Source organism: Mus caroli, chromosome 9, assembly GCF_900094665.2.
Source record: "Mus caroli chromosome 9, CAROLI_EIJ_v1.1, whole genome shotgun sequence".
In the NCBI taxonomy this organism is placed as follows: Eukaryota; Metazoa; Chordata; class Mammalia; order Rodentia; family Muridae; genus Mus; species Mus caroli.
The window spans coordinates 53,670,820-53,688,311 of NC_034578.1; the positions used below are offsets into that span (position 1 = coordinate 53,670,820).

The window sequence follows — 17,492 nt, forward strand, 5'->3', positions numbered from 1 at the left end:
TCTTCTCTTCTCTTCTCTTCTCTTCTCTTCTCTTCTCTTCTCTTCTCTTCTCTTCTCTTCTCTTCTCTTCTCTTCTCTTCTCTTCTCTTCTCTTCTCTTTCTTCCTTCCTTCCTTCCTTCCTTCCTTCCTTCCTTTTTTTCTGAAACAGGGTTTCTGTATATATTCCTAGCTGTCTTGGAACTCACTCTGTAGACCAGGCCAGTCTCAAACTCACAGAGATCTGCCTGACTCTGACTCCTGAGTGCTGGGGCTTAAGGTGTGAACCACCATGGCCTAGCCTCAAGTTATTTTATAATTGTATGTGTAAAGGTGATTTGCCTGCCTTTATGTCTTTACCACTTGAATGCATGGTGCCCACAGAGACCAGAAAAAGGCGTCAGAACTCTCAAATTGGTTGGGAACCACCATGTGGAATCCAAGCCAGGTCCTCTGGAAGAGTAGCCAGTGCTCTTAGCCACTGAGCCATCTTCTAGCCCCAGAGCCACTACTCTTGATTGATGAGTTTATCTTTTGAGGCAACAACATATTTTAATGGTATAATGGTAAGACAATGAGTTTAATAGTTATCCATGTTTGAATTTTGTTTGTGGGTGTAATAATTGCTAGTGTAAGGACTAGAGGTGTGACTCAGTGTATAGAACTTGTTTAGTATATGTAAAGTCCTAAATTCAGCTGGGCGGTGGTGGCACGCGCCTTTAATCCCAGCACTTGGGAGGCAGAGGAAGTCCTAAGTTCAGTCCCTAGCACCATTAAAAATAGTAATGTAATTATTAGGATAATGGCCTCTCTTGCTATTTTTTATTTGCAAATGGCACTAATAAGCTAGGAGAGGTAATATATACTTATAACATAGCACACAGGAGGCTGAGGAAGCAGGAGATCAAGATTGGCATTAGCCTGGACAACATAGTAATAGCGTGAGATCCCATCTCTAAAAGTAAAGGATAATACCAAGAGTTACTGTAAGAAACATAAATATGCATGCAGCTCCTCATAGCTCTAGCCTTATGGTAAGACACTTAGTAAATTATGCCTGCTATAAAATGCTCTGTGTGTGTGTGTGTGTGTGTGTGTGTGTGTGTGCGTGCATGTAGCAGCAGCAGCAGTAATTGAGCCCAGAGTGTCATGCTTACTTAGCACTGAGCTGTATCTATGTCGTGTGACAAAAATTTTCTTGGGGAGACACTATACCCATCTAATTGCCCCAGATAGGGAGCCCATGGCAAATCAAAGTAAGATATCACCAACATCCAACATGGTGAAGCAGTGGTTCTGTTGAAGTTACTTAGAAGAATATAGGTGAGGGGTTACACAGCAGAAATGACTGGAAGACAACTGCATCATCAAAGCCCACCCTAGCATGGAAAACAACTCACAAGAGCTGGGAAATCTGAGCACCCACAAGTAGCTCAACAGGCTGGAGAATGTCCTTTCCAAGTGACCCTGGTCCAAACAGGTTCCAGGCATCTGGGGTGGTTTCTGTTTCTTCCAGGCAGCTAACTGGTCTCGAAGCTGCCTTTGCAGCTCTGTTCTCAGTGGGATGTTCAGCTTTAGTGTTTCCTTTGCAGGGCGGGGCTTCAGTGAATCTAGTCAACCTCAGGGACTTCCTGAAGCTATTTTGAGTTGTCTCTCTTCCTGCATAAGGAATTTCCCTGCAGGGTGAATGGAATGTTTGAATCTTGAGGAAACTGTTACATAACAACCTATTGGAGACAGGGTCTCACTGTGTGGTGCAGGCTGGTCTGAGGCTCGATAGTAAATCAGTCTAGCCTAGATCTCTGCGAGTGGGAACTGGGACTTGGGGAAACATATCTGTCTGGACTTTTCCGAGGCCTGGAAGGGGGGTCCAAGAGTTTTTTCCTATTCCCAACCTCTTTTTTTAAAGATAAGGTTGATAGCTTAGGTTGACCTTGAAACGTGAAACTTAGTTATTCCCCTGCCTCAGTTTCCTGAGTGCTGGGAAGGAAAACTTACTTGATTAAGCTTTTCAATCATTAGAGCCAGTCTCATTTGAAACATACTAACTCTTTGTTCTAATTTATATTTCAGTTTAAGTTTGTGGGGCTAAAGAATTTCCCGTGTACCCCTGAGAGCCTGTGTAAGGTGCTGTCTATGGACTTTCCTTTTGAGGTAATGAAACCATTATCTGTTGCTCTGAATGACTCTAGTATGCAAGGAGACTTGTGCACATGCAGTCTTAAAAGAACCTCTGATTTTTCTGCATCTTAGCATGAAAACAGGGCTAAAGATTAATTTTACAGAAATGATGTAGCTGCTGCACTCCAGAGCCTCAACTTTGTTTCTACGAAATGAGTCAGAACACCAGAATTGCATAGCTCCCCAGCATCCCCTGAAAAACAGGCCCAGAGAAGAGCAAAGACTTCCTTTATCCTAGATCATCATTGTGTGACTTGTTTGCCATAAGCACAAGAATCAGGCTCCTTGTTTGGCTGCCATGGCTGGGTGTAACAACGCCAGGCACATAGGCACATGTAGCTGTCTGAACCTCTGGTTCTCTTTCGGTGGAAGCACAGATGGTCCTGGGGATAACAGTGTCCACTAGTCTGTGGCACAGTGGTAGGGCCGACTCATTGCTCATGCTTGTCATGTATGAAAATCTCCTGTTCCCAGGAACTCCCGGGTCTGAGATAGTCTATCATCCTCAGAACCTCTCTCTCAACAAGCAAAGGTTTCTTTGCCCATCATCCCTTTTAAAATTCTGCCTAGTCACAGTCAAGTTTTTACTTGAAGTTTATTTAATTTTGTAAAGGATAACAGCTTCCTGGATAAGGAAATAGCAAAGACTAAAGTTACTTCATTTCTGGGAGTCAATTAAGAAGGTGGTAAGAACACTGTCTTTATTTATAACCCTTACATCCCAGTGGCAAGAAATGCTTTTTAGGGGTGAGTCACTGAATCACAAGAGAAAGTATGGGGCTGTAGGAGGTTTTCCCGTTTAGAAAAACCGAGTTTCCCAGAATACGGCTCCAAACAATCTGGGTGTGGGGTGGGGGTGGGGTGGGGGGAGTGGTTTGTTAGGCAGCAGCAGTAGCTTGGGAAGCAGGGCCTCTGAAAAGGACTGTCCTGTGCTCAGTCTATGCCCTGGAGCGGATGCCTGTATCTCTTGGTTTCATCCCATATGAGGGACTCAGCTTTGTCACTGAGACTTTAGGTAGAAAGTGTCCAGAATGTGGGGGCAGAGGGCATGGACTCAGGCTGAATTCCTGCTTCATGCTTTTGTCTTTATGGTGTGCTTAGAACTTTGTATGGTGAGAAACACCATCTCTGGAGTCCCCTCTGCATGGGTCAGAAAGGAAATGAACGAGTAGGAAAGCATCCTGTCACAGAGCGCCGGGGGCGAGGGTGTTACTAGATCTCTGCAACCCTTTCTTCTGTTGGACGAGGCATCACTCTACAGCATCACTCTACAGCTCAGGCTGCTTGATTTTGAGATCTTCTCTGCTCCAACCTGCAGAGTCCTGGGGTTACTGATGGACACTACCATTTCTAGCCCTGGCGCTTTCTTTGTTTGAAGAAACTGCATGTGAGATTCAAGAAGTCTTTTTTTCCACTGGCAGTGGCTCAGAATAAAAAAGGAAAAACCAGCTGGGCATGGTTGCACCTCCTTTAATCTCAGCACTCAGAAGGCAGAGGCTGGTGGATCTCTGATTTTAAGGCCAGTTTGGTCTACGTGGCAGGACAGACAAGCTACATAATAAAGAGACCTTGCTTCCCACCAGATAGATAGATAGATAGATAGATAGATAGATAGATAGATAGATAGATAGATAGATGTCCACAAGAGCCGATTCTGTACAACTGTCTTAGAACTATGTGGCCCAAAGTCATTATGATTCTTGATTTCTCTCCTACAGGTAGATGGGCTGCTCTTCTACCATAAACAGACCCACTATAGCCCTGGGAGTACTCCTCTGGTGGGCTGGCTGCGCCCCTACATGGTGTCAGATATTCTGGGTGTAGCTGTTCCAGCTGGTCCACTGACCACCAAGCCAGAATATGCTGGGCACCAGCTCCAACAGATTATTGAGCACAAGAGGAGCCAGGAAGACACAAAGGAGAAACTGACACACAAGGCTTCTGAGAATGGCCACTATGAGCTGGAGCACCTGTCTACTCCCAAGTTAAGAAATCCTCCCCACAGCTCTGAGAGCCTCATGGACAACTAAACTGGACAACCCAGGAAAGCCTGGGGCAGAGGACAGTGATGATGGCCATTAGTGACCTTATTTCAGAGCATTCTTTCCAAACCCACGCTGCCAAAACCAGGTTGCCCCTGCCTGGCATGTTGGCTCAGACTGTTGTGGGTAGGTCTCTGTTGGATGGAGTTGGAATCCAGGTATATATGAATATCTCTTGCTGTGTTAGGTATATCATAGGTCCACGGTGTAAATATATGTGATTCTTTAGAAAAAGGTTGCTTGTGGTTATTGGGGTTTAGACATTTCTTCCACCTTCCCCAAGTCCCTAGGCTGCCTATAGCATGACTGTTGAGATCCTGGCCCATTTCACCCCCTTTAGCACTCATTCTGCTGGGTTTCCAGTTGCTGCTATTGGTAAGGCCATTTTCTGAAAGGTCTTACCAGGAACTGCAGTTCTTGGTATTTGAATATGTTCCTTCTTCTGAGAAAACAAGTGTGATTTTTCTACTGTTTAGACCTTTCCAGAGATAAAATGCTAATGGGGTTCATTTACTTTACGAAATGTTAGACCCACTATCAGGAGATAAACTTTGTGCTAGGCCTCTGAGATATAGGTTATAGAGGCAGACAAGTCCTTGAGGGGTGTACCATCCAGCAAGAAAATAAACCCCAAGAGCATGCTTTAGTGCAGAAAAGTGCCCAGAGTTTAGGGACAAAGGAAAAGCAGATTTTACAGAGAAGGATAAAGCTGGGCTGAGGCTCTGGGGAGGGGCCTAGTGTACTGTGCAAACCAGAAAGAAAGCGGGTCCTGATAGCAGCATTCCCGGAGAGCAGGGTGGGACGAATCAAGTAGGCTCAACATGGCTCTGGTATAAAAATAGGAGTGGAGAGTTAGGGGGAGGATGTTGGAAGGCAGAGGGAGATTTTGTCTTAGTGAAAGGAAATTAAGGAGAAGCCCTGGGGTGAGATCTATGAACCAAAGCTCTTCATCAGCTATGAAAACGGGAGATAGTGTTTAAAATTAACCAGTTAGTTTTCACTCTGTTCAGAAAGGATATTTCAGAACCTGAGGTGGCCTTGTCTGCAACCCACTCTGATTTCCACATTCCTAGTGTTGGGTTCAGTGTGGAACCAGTGTGGAAGCTGAGAAAACTCACTTCAGATTGGGAAGCTTAAAAATGAAAGCTTTGCCAGGTGTGGTGTCGCACGCCTTTGATCCCAGCACTCAGGAGGCAGAGGCAGAGGCAGGCAGATTTCTGAATTCCAGGACAGCCAGGGCTATACAGAGAAACCCTGTCTCAGAAAACAAACAAACAAACAAAAACAAAACAAAACAAAAATGAAAGCTTTATTTTCTGAGTACTCTGGGAGGCACCAGGTTCAGGATCTGAATCCCATCCCCTGAATGGGAACACAAAGCCTGGGGGCAGCTGCAGTGTTATCCAATTGTATTTGAGCATTATGGGCTAAACAAGGGAATACTTGCAGGAGACTGGGTGGCATCCAGGGCACCTGGCTTCAAGACCCTTAATTCATTCTCCCAAACATTAGGTCCAGAGCTCAGAGTGATAAGAAAACAAAGGAGTGGGTCAGCTGCACATAAGTAGGGCATAACAGGCAACTGATTATATATTTTTACAATTTTTGCACCTTGGTTTAGGTAACAGCAATTTCTATATTCTTTACTGGTTAACAGACAATTAAGAAAACACTTGGGGCCGGGCGTGGTGGTGCACGCCTTTGATCCCAGCATTCGGGAGGCAGAGGCAGGTGGATTTCAAGTGAGTTCCAGGACATCCAGGGCTACACAGAGAAACCCTGTCTTGAAAAACCAAAAGAAAAAGAAAAAAGAAAAAGAAAAAACACTTGGAGGGCTGGAGAGATGGCTGAACAGTTAAAGAGCACTGACTGCTCTTTCAGAGGTCCTGAGTTCAATTCCCAGCAACCACATGGTGGCTCACAACCATGTATAATGGAATCTGATGCCCTCTTCTGGTGTGCAGATGTATATGCAGATAGAACACTCATAAAATAAATAAATCAATAAATCTATCTTTAATCTTTTTAAAAAGAAAAAGGAAAGCCGGGCAGGGATGGCACACACCTTTAATCCTAGCACTCAGGAGGCAGAAGCAGGCGAATTTCTGAGTTCGAGGCCAGCCTGTCTATAGAGTGAGTTCCAGGACAGTCAGGACTACACAGAGAAACCCTGTCTCAGAAGAGAAGAGAAGAGAGGAGAGGAGAAGAGAAGAGAAGAGAAGAGAAGAGAAGAGAAGAGAAGAGAAGAGAAGAGAAGAGAAGAGAAGAGAAGAGAAGAGAAGAGAGAACATTTGGAGAAGTGAGATGGAACATGAACCTGTCCTTGAGATGGCTGCATCCGGACCCTTGTCTCCTTACAAGCTGTCCCTGAGATGGCTGGGCTCAGAAAACTCTTTAAAACAGAAGCTGTTCAGCTATAGGAAAGTCCCCAGCTCCCCTAGGGTCTGGGACCTTGAATTTGGTTTCTCCCTATGATTAAATGGAGTCTGAAAATGCAATGGCAGTACTTGGAATAAGTTTCTTTGACTTGTGACCAACTCTAGGACTGCTCTTATTGGACAAACTGACATCATCATTCCCTTCAACAGAATTAGTGTCCTGTGAAAAGACTTTTAAAGGGATCCAGGGCAGGTCTTATGACATGCAATGGTCCTTGCAGTTAATTAGCTCTGAAGAGAAATCTGGCCAGAAGTAGTGGTTAAGCAGAGCCTGGTTCCACAGAGCAGCTCATGCACTGGAACTCCCTCAAGCATCTGCTCTCTTGGGCATAAGCTGCTTTGATCAGACAGGGAGGACCCTCCTTTTACTCTCTCCCAGTGATAGAGCCTACTAGCATTTGCCTACAGAAGGTCTTTATAGAATTAAGATCAGATTTGCAATATGAATATAGTAATGTTCCTATGTCAAGGAATACGTAGAAACATTAGACATTTAGTTTCTTCATGCTGGCCTTAAACTTGCTTTTCAGCCCAAGCAAAGCCTTGAATTTTTAATCCACTCTCAGCCTCCCAAGGAGCTGGGATTGCATGTCTTGGCCACCAAGCCCTGACTTGTTTAATAGTCTTTAGAATTCTTCAGTCTTCCTTTAGCAGCCAGCTTTACCAATCTGGGGACTGTGCATGTCAGTGTCATGCAAGACCTGGTTTAGTAATAAGTCCCTAGTTTAGAAATAAACTTGGCAAAGCCTGGTTTCAAAATAAACCCAGGTTTTGGGTATGGTGTCTTATGTTTATAATCCTAGTACTTAGGAAGCTGAGACAGGAGGATTGCCATGATTTTGAGGCTAACCTGGACTATAATGTAAGATACTGTTTCAAAAAAAAAAAAAGTAAAACCCAAAATAAACCTGTAAGGATGACTTCCTTAAATCACCCACTCTGGAGACAGATTCGTGTATAATTCAAATCATGTATCAACTAAATTCAACAATAAGTAAAATTTGATATTGTTGAAATAAATATTTCCTAGTATCTTTAACTGAGGCACTGGTTTTATTGGCCATACATGATAGTATGCCTCCCAGTCATATTTCTTTGGGAATTATGGAACCACTTGCCACTTACTTATGGTTTTGTAAGTGGTTGAATTTGCCATAGACTTTAAGAACAAGTACTACAAATTTAGTCTTATGAGTTTGATTAAAAGGAGAGCCTTGTGATATTGATGTGAGTGGCCTGCACTGTGACCTGATGCCATGGTAAAGTCCAAGTCTGTGCTGCTGCCGAGGATCGAGGATCCTGTCCATGGTCCTGCTGCAGCCAAGGTCTATGCTGATGACTGGCCCATGTTAACATCTGAAGGCCATACAGTCTGTGCTGCCACCTGAGGCCACATTAATGTCCTTGGCCTGTGCTGCTGCCAAGGGCTGTGATAGTATCCATGGTCTGTGCAGTGGCAGAGGATGGGCTGATGTCTATGATCTGTACCGCCACAGGAGACCAAGCTGAGGTCAATGGCACCTGTTGACACTTGAGACCATGTGGATGGCCATGGTCCATGCTCCTGATGACTGTAAAGGGTCAGGAAGCTACTTCTGCCATGTGTTGATGACTATAGACTCAGAGTCGAGAAAGAAGGAAATGGTGGAAGGCTTCTGTGACAACCCCTACCCCGACCCCAAAAGTTACAGCCTAGCCAGAAAGTTATCAAGAGAACTTTTAAAAATTGTGATAAGGATGCTGAAGTGTAGCTCTCTATTCCTCGAGGGGGTTGCAGGTGAGGAAGGACTCAGTTTTCTTTAAGGAGTGGGCCACTGGGAGATGGACCATGTTCCAGTGAGTATATGGGCAACACAAATAGGACTTTTTGTGTATGTGTGTGGGTGGGGGTCCCAACGGTGGGGAACAGAGTTGGGAGGACCAGGAAGCAAGAGTGCTCGGGGTACATGGTGTGAAATTCCTAAGCCAATAAAGAGATGAGAGAGCGGGCAATCGAGTGAGCCTATGGTGGAATGCATACCTGTCATCCTAACATTTGGAAAGAAGAGACAGGAAAATAAGGAACTCACAGTCAGCCTGGACTTAATGCTTGCCTCTGCTGGGATTGAAGGCATATACTACTATGCTAGGCTCAACTTTGAATTTTTTTGTTACTCCTATGTCCACTTCTGAACTCTGATACAAGGTTTCATGCAGTACTGGCAATCAAGCTCTAACTCTGGGCCACTGCATGCTACACAAGCACTCTGCCAACTGTGGGACATGCATGGCTTCCCCTCCCTACCCTTCTTTTTTGGTGGGAGGATGAAAGTCAAACTTGGGTTCATCCTGAGTAGTCTACAGATGTGCGCCCACATGTTTGGCATTGGTGTCCTTTGTGTCTGTGTGTGCAAGTGTGCATGGAGGTCAGAGGTCAATGGTGGGTCTCTTCCTTAATCAGTCTCCACCTTATATTTTAAATGAATGTGTATGTATTGGTAATATAGGTCTTCTATATATGTATATATATATATGTGTGTTGCCTTATATGGGTTTACATACACACAGAAACAAATACCTTTTATAAAATGAAATTTATGATTTTACCCTTCTTATAGGTTTTTTTTTTTTTTGGTTTTTCGAGACAGGGTTTCTCTGTATAGCCTTGGCTGTCCTGGAACTCACTTTGTAGACCAGGCTGGCCTCGAACTCAGAAATCCACCTGCCTCTGCCTCCCGAGTGCTGGGATTAAAGGCGTGCGCCACCACGCCCGGCTCCTTCTTATAGTATTATGGTGAGATTAGATAAATAAAAATTATTTAATTTTTTAAATATATTTTTTTAAGCCCTGGCTGGCCTAAAACTCACTATGTAGACCAGAGTAGCCAGCCTTGAATTCACAAAGATCTGCCTGCCTCCTGAATGCTGGGATCAAAAACCTATACTATCACGACCAGTGATAGTAAAATTAAATATAATTAAATAAATTAATTAAAAATAATTTAGGACAGTGTCTTTGGGAAATATGGTAAGAATACAATGTCAGTTTATTCCAGTGAATGTACAGTATGATTCCTGATGGTCATTATGTTGCTCCCAGTCTTTTCCTCTTCAATCCACTCTGTAATCTGAGATCTGTCTGAGCAGGATATCCATACCATGCTTGACTTTGTTAGCTCAAGGCTGTAGTTGGGTCAGGTTTGGTGATATACACCTTTAATCCCAGCACTCGGGAGGCAGAGGCAGGCGGATTTCTGAGTTCGAGGCCAGCCTGGTCTACGAAGTGAGTGCCAGGACAGCCAGGGCTACACAGAGAAACCCTGTCTCGAAAAAACCAAAACCAAACCAAACCAAAACAAAACCCTAAAATCAGCCAAACAAAAACAGATGGTAGTTAACTGCATGTGGTCAAAGACACATAAACACATATAATCCCAGTACAGGAAACAGGACAGATCAGGAGTTCAAGGTCATCCTCAGCTAAATATAGAGTTCTGAACTACAGGAGACCCATCTCACAAGGACAACAACAACAAAACCAAAAACAGGCTGAGCAGAAAAAGAACAGGTTCAAGACAAACCTAGTAGAACATGGCAACCTATGCCTGCAATCCTAGCACTTAGGTAGCCAAGGCAGGAGAGCTGCCCTGAATTCCATCCAGCCTGGGCTGAAGAGTGAGGCCCCACAAAAGAAAACAAACCCAAGCTACATGGGCATTTGGATTCTGGCTCTTCTACGATTTTTCTCTGAGAGCAGAGTTAGCCAACGAGGAGCTTTGCACTTAGTTTTTTGTGTCTCATTCATTTCCAAACGTTGTGTTGAGCTTCTGATCAGCAACAATTCTAGCAAACTTCCTTTATTCATCTGCAGGTCCTCGTACATTTGCACCTTTGAAATCTCCCCAAGCTTCCTGTACTCAGTTAAACTGCATCCTTTATTATCTCTCCTCACCACACTGGTGGGCTGGGTTAAAAAGTCTGGGCTCATGTTTCATCTCAATGGGAATGTCGTGGGTGACTGCATCTCGGGCTGCAGGTGCCCCCAGATCACTGGGCAGAAGTGCCAAAGGAGTAGAAGTAGGTGGAAACTGTCTGTCTGTCTGTTTGCCTGTGTCCAGTGGTTTGTAGCATATAGCTACTGCCATTTCTTTCTTCTTTGGTTTATTCAATGTTATTGAAAAAATTTACTAGTGGGACTAGTTGATCATTCATCCACTGACAACTTGCATCCTTTTTTCGCTGCTACGTTAAATATCAGGCAGACTGTGCACTCTCTGGCACTAAAGACTTGTCTGAATTTGATTTATATCACAGTGGACAGATGGGTAGAAGACCCTTAGAATGCTGGATGCGAGGGAGTGTGTCTGTCATCCAGCATTTGGGCAACCAGGATTTAAAGATAGTTTTGCATCTGTGGCTAAAAAGTAAGTTTGCGGCCAGTCTGGACTATATGAGACCCTATCTCAAAAAAAAAAAAAAAAATCAAAACCAATGCAAACTGGACATGTTGGTGGATACTTCTAATCCCAGCACTGAGAGAGAAGCAGAAAGATGACAGCAGGTTTGTTGGTGCCACCCTAGTCTTCCTAGGGAACTCCAGGTTAGCCAGGGCTACCAAGGGGAACTGTCAAAAATGAAAACAAATAACAAAGACCTTTCAACTGGGTGCGGCTGTTTGCACCTTTAATCCTAGAACTCAGGAGGCAGAGGCAGGTGGATCTCTGAGTTCTTGGCCAGCTTCATCTATAGAGTTCCATGACAACCAGGACTACCCAGAGAAGCCCTGTCTCAAACCAAAAACAGAGAGAGAGAGAGAGAGAGAGAGAGAGAGAGAGAGAGAGAGAGAGAGAGAGAACTTTACTTAAAGCAGGAAACCATTGTGATCTAATGATATTGATACAAATTTTACCATTACTGCTAATATTTTGATTATAAGTGACTTGGTTGTTTAAAGAGGAATCTGTAGTATAATGATTTTTTTTTTTTTAAAGCACCACCTTAATAGGGACTGCCCTTAAATCCCATAGTGGCTTGCCAATAAAACATGTCATCTTCAATTACACCTGCAGAACATTTGGCTGAAGGGCCCCAAGAACAAATCACTGGATTCTAAACTCTGTGTTTAATCTGTTCTCAGCACTAGGGTCTGCTTGTTGCTGTCACTCTCACAGTGTGCCAAAGTTCCAGCCACACACTCTGGCAGAAGGGAGGATTATCTCTTCATCTTACACTGGAAGAAGCCTCCATCAATTCGTGGGCTTGGTGGCCTCTGTGTGTCCTGTAATTTCTGATACTGTTTTATTCTGCTGTCTCCTCCCAACTCCTCAAGTTAGTTCTAGAGAATTTACATTTGTTTAAATAACTGTTTGTTTTATTTAGTTATATTTTGGAGACAATGTTTCACCATGTAACCCTGGCTGCCCTGGGTTGTACAGACCAGGTTGGATTTAGAGATCCACCTTCCTCACTTTGCCTTCTGACTTCTGGGATCAAAGGTATGTACTACCAATGTCCATCCTAAATGACTATTTAAATACACTAGTAAAACTATACTGAGCCAAGACAGTGGTTGCCCTTCAAAGCAGAAGTGACTGGAAGGGAACAAAATAGGACTTTGTTAATGTCTTAGGTGTATATTGCTGTGAAGAGACAACATGACCAAGGCCACTCTTAGAAAGGTGGAGACAGAGCTGAGATTCTACATCTTGATCCGAAGGCATCAGAAGGAGCCCCCTACACCAGGCATAGCGTGAGCAACCGTGAGACTCCAAAGCCCCGCCCCTTCCCCCCCCACAGTGAAACACTTCCTCCAACAAGGCCACACCTACTCTGGCAATGCCATATCTAATATTATCGCTCCCTATGGGCTACACATGAGTCTATGGGGGGCCATATGTATTTAAGCCATCACAGTTAAGATGGGAAATTTTTATTTTTTAAAAGATTTTACTTATTTAGTTTGTTTGCTTTTTGAGCCAGGGTTTTTCTGTGTAGCCCTGCCTGTTCAGGAGCTTGTTCTGTAGACCAGGCTATTCTGCCTCCCAAGTGCTGGGATCAAAGGTGTGGGCTACTATATCCAGCTTCAGAGTTATCTTTATTTATGTTTATGTCTGCACATGTGTACATGGGTGGCCAAAGAGGCCAGAAGAGGGTGTTGGGATATCCCAGAGCTGGAGTTTTCCATGGTTGACAACTGCCTGAAGTGGGTGCAGCTCCGAGTTCTATGTCTTGATTTGTTGATTTCATGACTATTCAGTTTATTAAAAAAAAAAAAACAAAACCGCATGTGGATGTATGCTTATATTTTCATCTTTTCTGTATATAAATTACACATTAATTTAAAAAACTAAGCAGAACGTATTAAAGTCTTTTCAACTCTGCTTCCTAGACTCCTGGTTTTCCTCTGAGGAGAGAACCAGTTACCCTTCTTGTCTATTCTTCCAAAGCTCTTCTAGGTAGAAACGAGCTTATAAATGGATACTTTGGCAGCATGCTGTACCTGCAGTGAGGATTTTGGTTTCTTTAAAAATCCAGTTATGTCAGATGATGTTTTTGTTTCAATCCAGGTGTGGGAGGGATATGGGGCTGCTTCAGATTGTTCATAGCTGATAACTAGGATTTGTCTTATGCTTTTGGCAGCTGCAGACAGTTATGCTTGGAATTATGGGGACTTGAGAATGTATAAATCTGAGAGCCCTGAGAGGGCTGTGCCGGCGGCTGCTGCTGGTGCCTTTTGCTGCTATTGCTAGATTGCTGGTTGGGATGCTCTTGTCAATGGAGACTGGCACTGGCCCCTAGGAACTGGGTGCTCCTAATCACCAGGAAGTAGTCTAAAGAGTTCTATACCCCTTCCTCCCCTCTAACCTTCTTCCTCTCCTACCTAGTGTTGGGGGGGTTGGAAGGGCCTAGCATGGAGAAGGGTGGTAGATCTAAGAACCCAATAAAGGGGACTGAAAAGTACGGCTACATATGCATATTATTTGAGTCTTGCATTTTTAAAAAAGTTTATCTTTAACATGTATGGGTGGTTTTTTTTCCCCCCTGGATGTATGTTTATACATCACATGCTCCTTAAAAGTCCAGTTCTGTACTGCCACGTGGGTATAACCCAGATCCTCTCCAAGGTCAGCCAGTATTCTTAACCACTGACCCATCACGCGAGTCCCTGAGTGTCTTCATTATTTTACTTCCTGATACATCTTCCATTATCTTATACTGTCTTATTTTAACTCCAGTGCATAGCGCAGTGTCTGGTGTGCAGATAGACTTGTTATAGACTGTCTTCCAGTTTCAATACTGAAACCAACTCCTGAGTAGGTTCCTGAGTTCAGCCTAGAGTTCATTTTACTGGTGGCAAAAGACAAACTAACATAGCTGAGGGGCAAGGAGGGATGGACATGCCTTTAATTCCATCACTCAAGAGGCAGATCTCTGTGAGTTCAAGGCCAGCTTGGTTTACATAGCCAATTTTGGGACAGCCAGGGGTACATAGAGATCCTTTCTCAAAACTCTACCTTTCCCGGCCCCCTGACCCTCCACACACACAAAGAAAAAAACTTAGCAGAGGTAACCCTGAAGCTGTTATTGCACTGGTGCCAAAATGGAGTTAAGAATATATATATAGTTTATTTTTTTAAGTGAGGCTTTTAAAAAGTTCTCCAAGATGGGCATCAAAACCTACAGCATTTTCTTTTCCAAAGACCCATCCCCTGGTTCTTTCTGGACTTCAGTCCTGGGGGGCTAGTTGTGGCACTCCGGTTTCTTGAAATCCTTCTAGAATACTTATCTTTGGTCTAACATGATTAAAAAAAAAATCACAGTAGGTCCAGCCTGCCTTCGCAATGCTCCTATCCAGAGAGATCCAAACTCTGCTGTCTACCCTAGAGTAAAATCATGCATTTGCAAAAGCTGTGGGCTTCCTGAATGAATTCTGAAACAGGATGTCTCTGTCTGTCTCTTGCTCTCTTTCTCACTCTCTCTTTGTACCCGATTACAATTAGCTACAATGATGCTGGACTACAGGATACATTCATTGAGCAAAGAAATGCGGCCCTTGCTTATCTGTCAGATCCGAGGCATCGGATCATCTTGGACCTCACAGGCAACCTTTCAGACCCTACCACGAATAGGTGGAAGCCGCCCGTGAATGTCCTCGCGCAGTTTTGGATTCTTTTAACTCCCAGTCGTGTCTTCCTCCCGCTCCCGTAGGGGAGTCGCCTCTCGTCCCCGCAGCCCCTCCCCCGCTGCGCCGCGCGGCTCCGCTCAGCCTCCTCTCCTCCCAGCTCCTCTCTGTCTCCCCCTCTCGGACAGCGTCCCCGTCCGGCCCGGCCCTCCCCGGCGCCTGTTTGTGAATGAGATGCTCAGTTTCTCAATGGAGCCGCGGGGGGCTCGGGCGGACGCGGCGCAGGCCGCAGCGCTGGCCCTGAGCCGGGAGGGGGACGCCTTTTCCTCGCTCGCTCGCGCCCGCCCTCCCTGTCGCAGCGGCGGCTTTTGAGGAACTGGGCCGCGAGGCCACGGAGCAGTTCGCAGGGCCCGCATCCCCGTGGACGCCCGGGCTGGGCGGTCTCGAGGCGCCGGCGAGCTCTGCCCCGGGAGTTAAGCGGCTCGGAAGGCCGACGGCCTCCAACTCCCGCCAGGCGCCTTCGCGGTGGCTGTAAAAGTTGTGGATTCCTAAAAAAGAAAGAAAGCCAAGCAGACCTCGAACTGCTGTTAGTTCCTCGCCCGCACTTTCTCCTCCTCAGGACAGGAGGGGTGGCGTGAGGAAAGGAGTGAAGCAAATAGGAGGCATTTCCTCTCCGCGGGGAGCGACAGCGGGCTCTCCGCGGCCAGCAGGAGCGGCGTTGGCAGCCGCCGCGGGCGCCCGGCGCTCGCACCATGCGCGAGCCGACCGAGAGCTGCTGAGGCGCCGGGCCGCAGAAGCTGAGCGCGAGTGCAGCGGGCTCCGGCGCTCGCCCACCAGACCTGCCCCGGCGGCGGCGGGATGGAGCCGGCGACCGCGCCCCGGCCGGACATGGCGCCGGAGCTGACCCCCGAGGAGGAGCAGGTAAGCGCCGCTGCTGCGGTGGGTGTGTCCGAGCCTCCGAGGCCTAGGCCGGCCTCTGTTCGCCTGGCTGCGCTCCTCGCCCCGGGCCCTCAGAGGCTCCTGCTCGCATTTCAGGCCTGCGGGCTGGCCTCCCCGGGCCGGAGACCGCGCCCCAGGCCATCGCCCAGCCCAGCCCGGGAGCCGTGGGACCCCTGGCTCTGAGATTCTTATGCTTCGAGACTTCCGGGGAGGGGGGCCCTCCGTGCCGCTCCATTTCAATGAATATTAAAGTTCCTCGAACTGGGGCTGGCTCCCCACTGGATGACTGCAGGACACCTTGTCCCAGGCCCTTCTACTCTCTGGAAGCTTTTGCATTTTTTTTTTTTTTTTCTCGAGGGTCAGTTGTTTTCAAGGGCAAGGAAAGCCATTTGGGGGGAGGATTCCTAGGTGGTTGTCTCCGTTCCCAAGAAGGGGGGAGGTAGCGCTGGTAAAGAGGTGCCCCAGATTCTCAAAGGAGCCCTTCAGGCTTTCAGACTGCTGTGACGGGCCTACTTGGACAGATCCTGAAAGATCTGTTCCTTTTCTAGCTCCCCAAGTCCCTGGCCTTGACCTCCCTATTCTGCTTTCCCAGGCTAGGCTCTTCCCCTCGTCCCCATTTCCCTGCCCCCATCTCATCTGACAGTCTCCATCTTTCTGAAGCCCACATTGGAGTTCCATTGTCCCTTTTTAAAGCTTGAGATCTTAAATTCCCAGAAAGTAGTAGCTTGCGTTATCATTTGAGGGGTTTCAGTAAGAGAGAAGCCTAGCGCTCTTGTAACTTTACCAACCCCCCCAGCGCCCCACCCCCCCATTCCAGCTGTGGAAACACGGACTAGATGAGATTCAGAACCCCACGGGTTGGGCTCTTGCTCATCTCTCCTTGGCACTGCTCATATCCAAACAGAAGCTGTGCTCAAATATGGCCATAATCTGCTTGTACCTTACAAAATAAATGAAAAAGGAAAAGGTGAGACATGCAGGTAATGAGTTTCACACTCTCACGCCCTAGTTCACAGGCCCACATTTGCTAACACAATCTGGAGTGGCGAGATGTCTATTTTGACAAACTAACATTGGTTTAATGGTTTTTTTTTTAAAGACCTTTTTATGGTTTATTTATTTTTATTTTATTTGCATTGGTGTTTTGCTTGCATATATGTCTGTGTGGGGGTGGGTGTCAACTCACTTGGAGATGGATTATGGATACCTGTGACTGCCATGTGAGTGTTGGGAATTGAACCTAGGTCCTCTGGAAGAGTAGCCAGTGCTCTCTCCAGCCCCAAGACCTGATTTTTAAAAAGCCCTTGACTTTTCTTTGGTTTCTGTGGAAATGATGTTTTTTGTTTTGTTTTGTTTTCTTTTCTTTTTTTTTTTCTTTTTAAAAATTTCCCCCAGACCTATACTCTTATTGACTTTAAATAAACTCAGCATGAGTAAAAAAAATTTTTTTAAATTTTATTTATTTTATGTATATGAGTATACTGTAGCTGTCTTCAGACACACCAGAAGAGGGCAGACATTCAGAAGAGGGTAGACACCAGAAGAGGGCATTGGATTCCATTACAGATGGTTGTGAGCCACCGTGTGGTTGCTGGGAATTGAACTCAGGATCTTTGGAAGAGCAGTCAGTGCTCTTAACCTCTGAGTCATCTCTCCAGTAAAAAAAAAAAAAAAAATTTTAAGAATACCTTTTAAAAAACAAATTTGCAAATAGTGGTAACAGCTTGGTAACTGCAACAGTGTTTTCAAAATGCTAGTGAGACAGTGCAAGCAGGTGGCCAAGGGCCAAGGATCTGCTCTGCCAGGACTGGGAA

The 17,492-nt window shown here is 45.7% G+C and overlaps 2 protein-coding genes across 2 annotated transcripts in view; both read left to right on the forward strand.

The window, feature by feature from the left end:
• Snupn (snurportin 1) overlaps positions 1–4,434 on the forward strand; it is a 34,922-nt gene extending 30,488 nt beyond the window's left edge. The window contains exons 8-9 of the mRNA XM_021172367.1: positions 2,051–2,131; positions 3,877–4,434. Coding sequence (XP_021028026.1) covers positions 2,051–2,131; positions 3,877–4,188 — 393 coding nt within the window. The 3' untranslated portion in view covers positions 4,189–4,434. The remainder of the gene's footprint in view (positions 1–2,050; positions 2,132–3,876) is intronic.
• A 10,490-nt stretch (positions 4,435–14,924) lies between these two features.
• Positions 14,925–17,492, forward strand: part of Ptpn9 (protein tyrosine phosphatase non-receptor type 9) — a 70,332-nt gene continuing 67,764 nt past the window's right edge. The window contains exon 1 of the mRNA XM_021171943.2: positions 14,925–15,660. Coding sequence (XP_021027602.1) covers positions 15,598–15,660 — 63 coding nt within the window. The 5' untranslated portion in view covers positions 14,925–15,597. The remainder of the gene's footprint in view (positions 15,661–17,492) is intronic.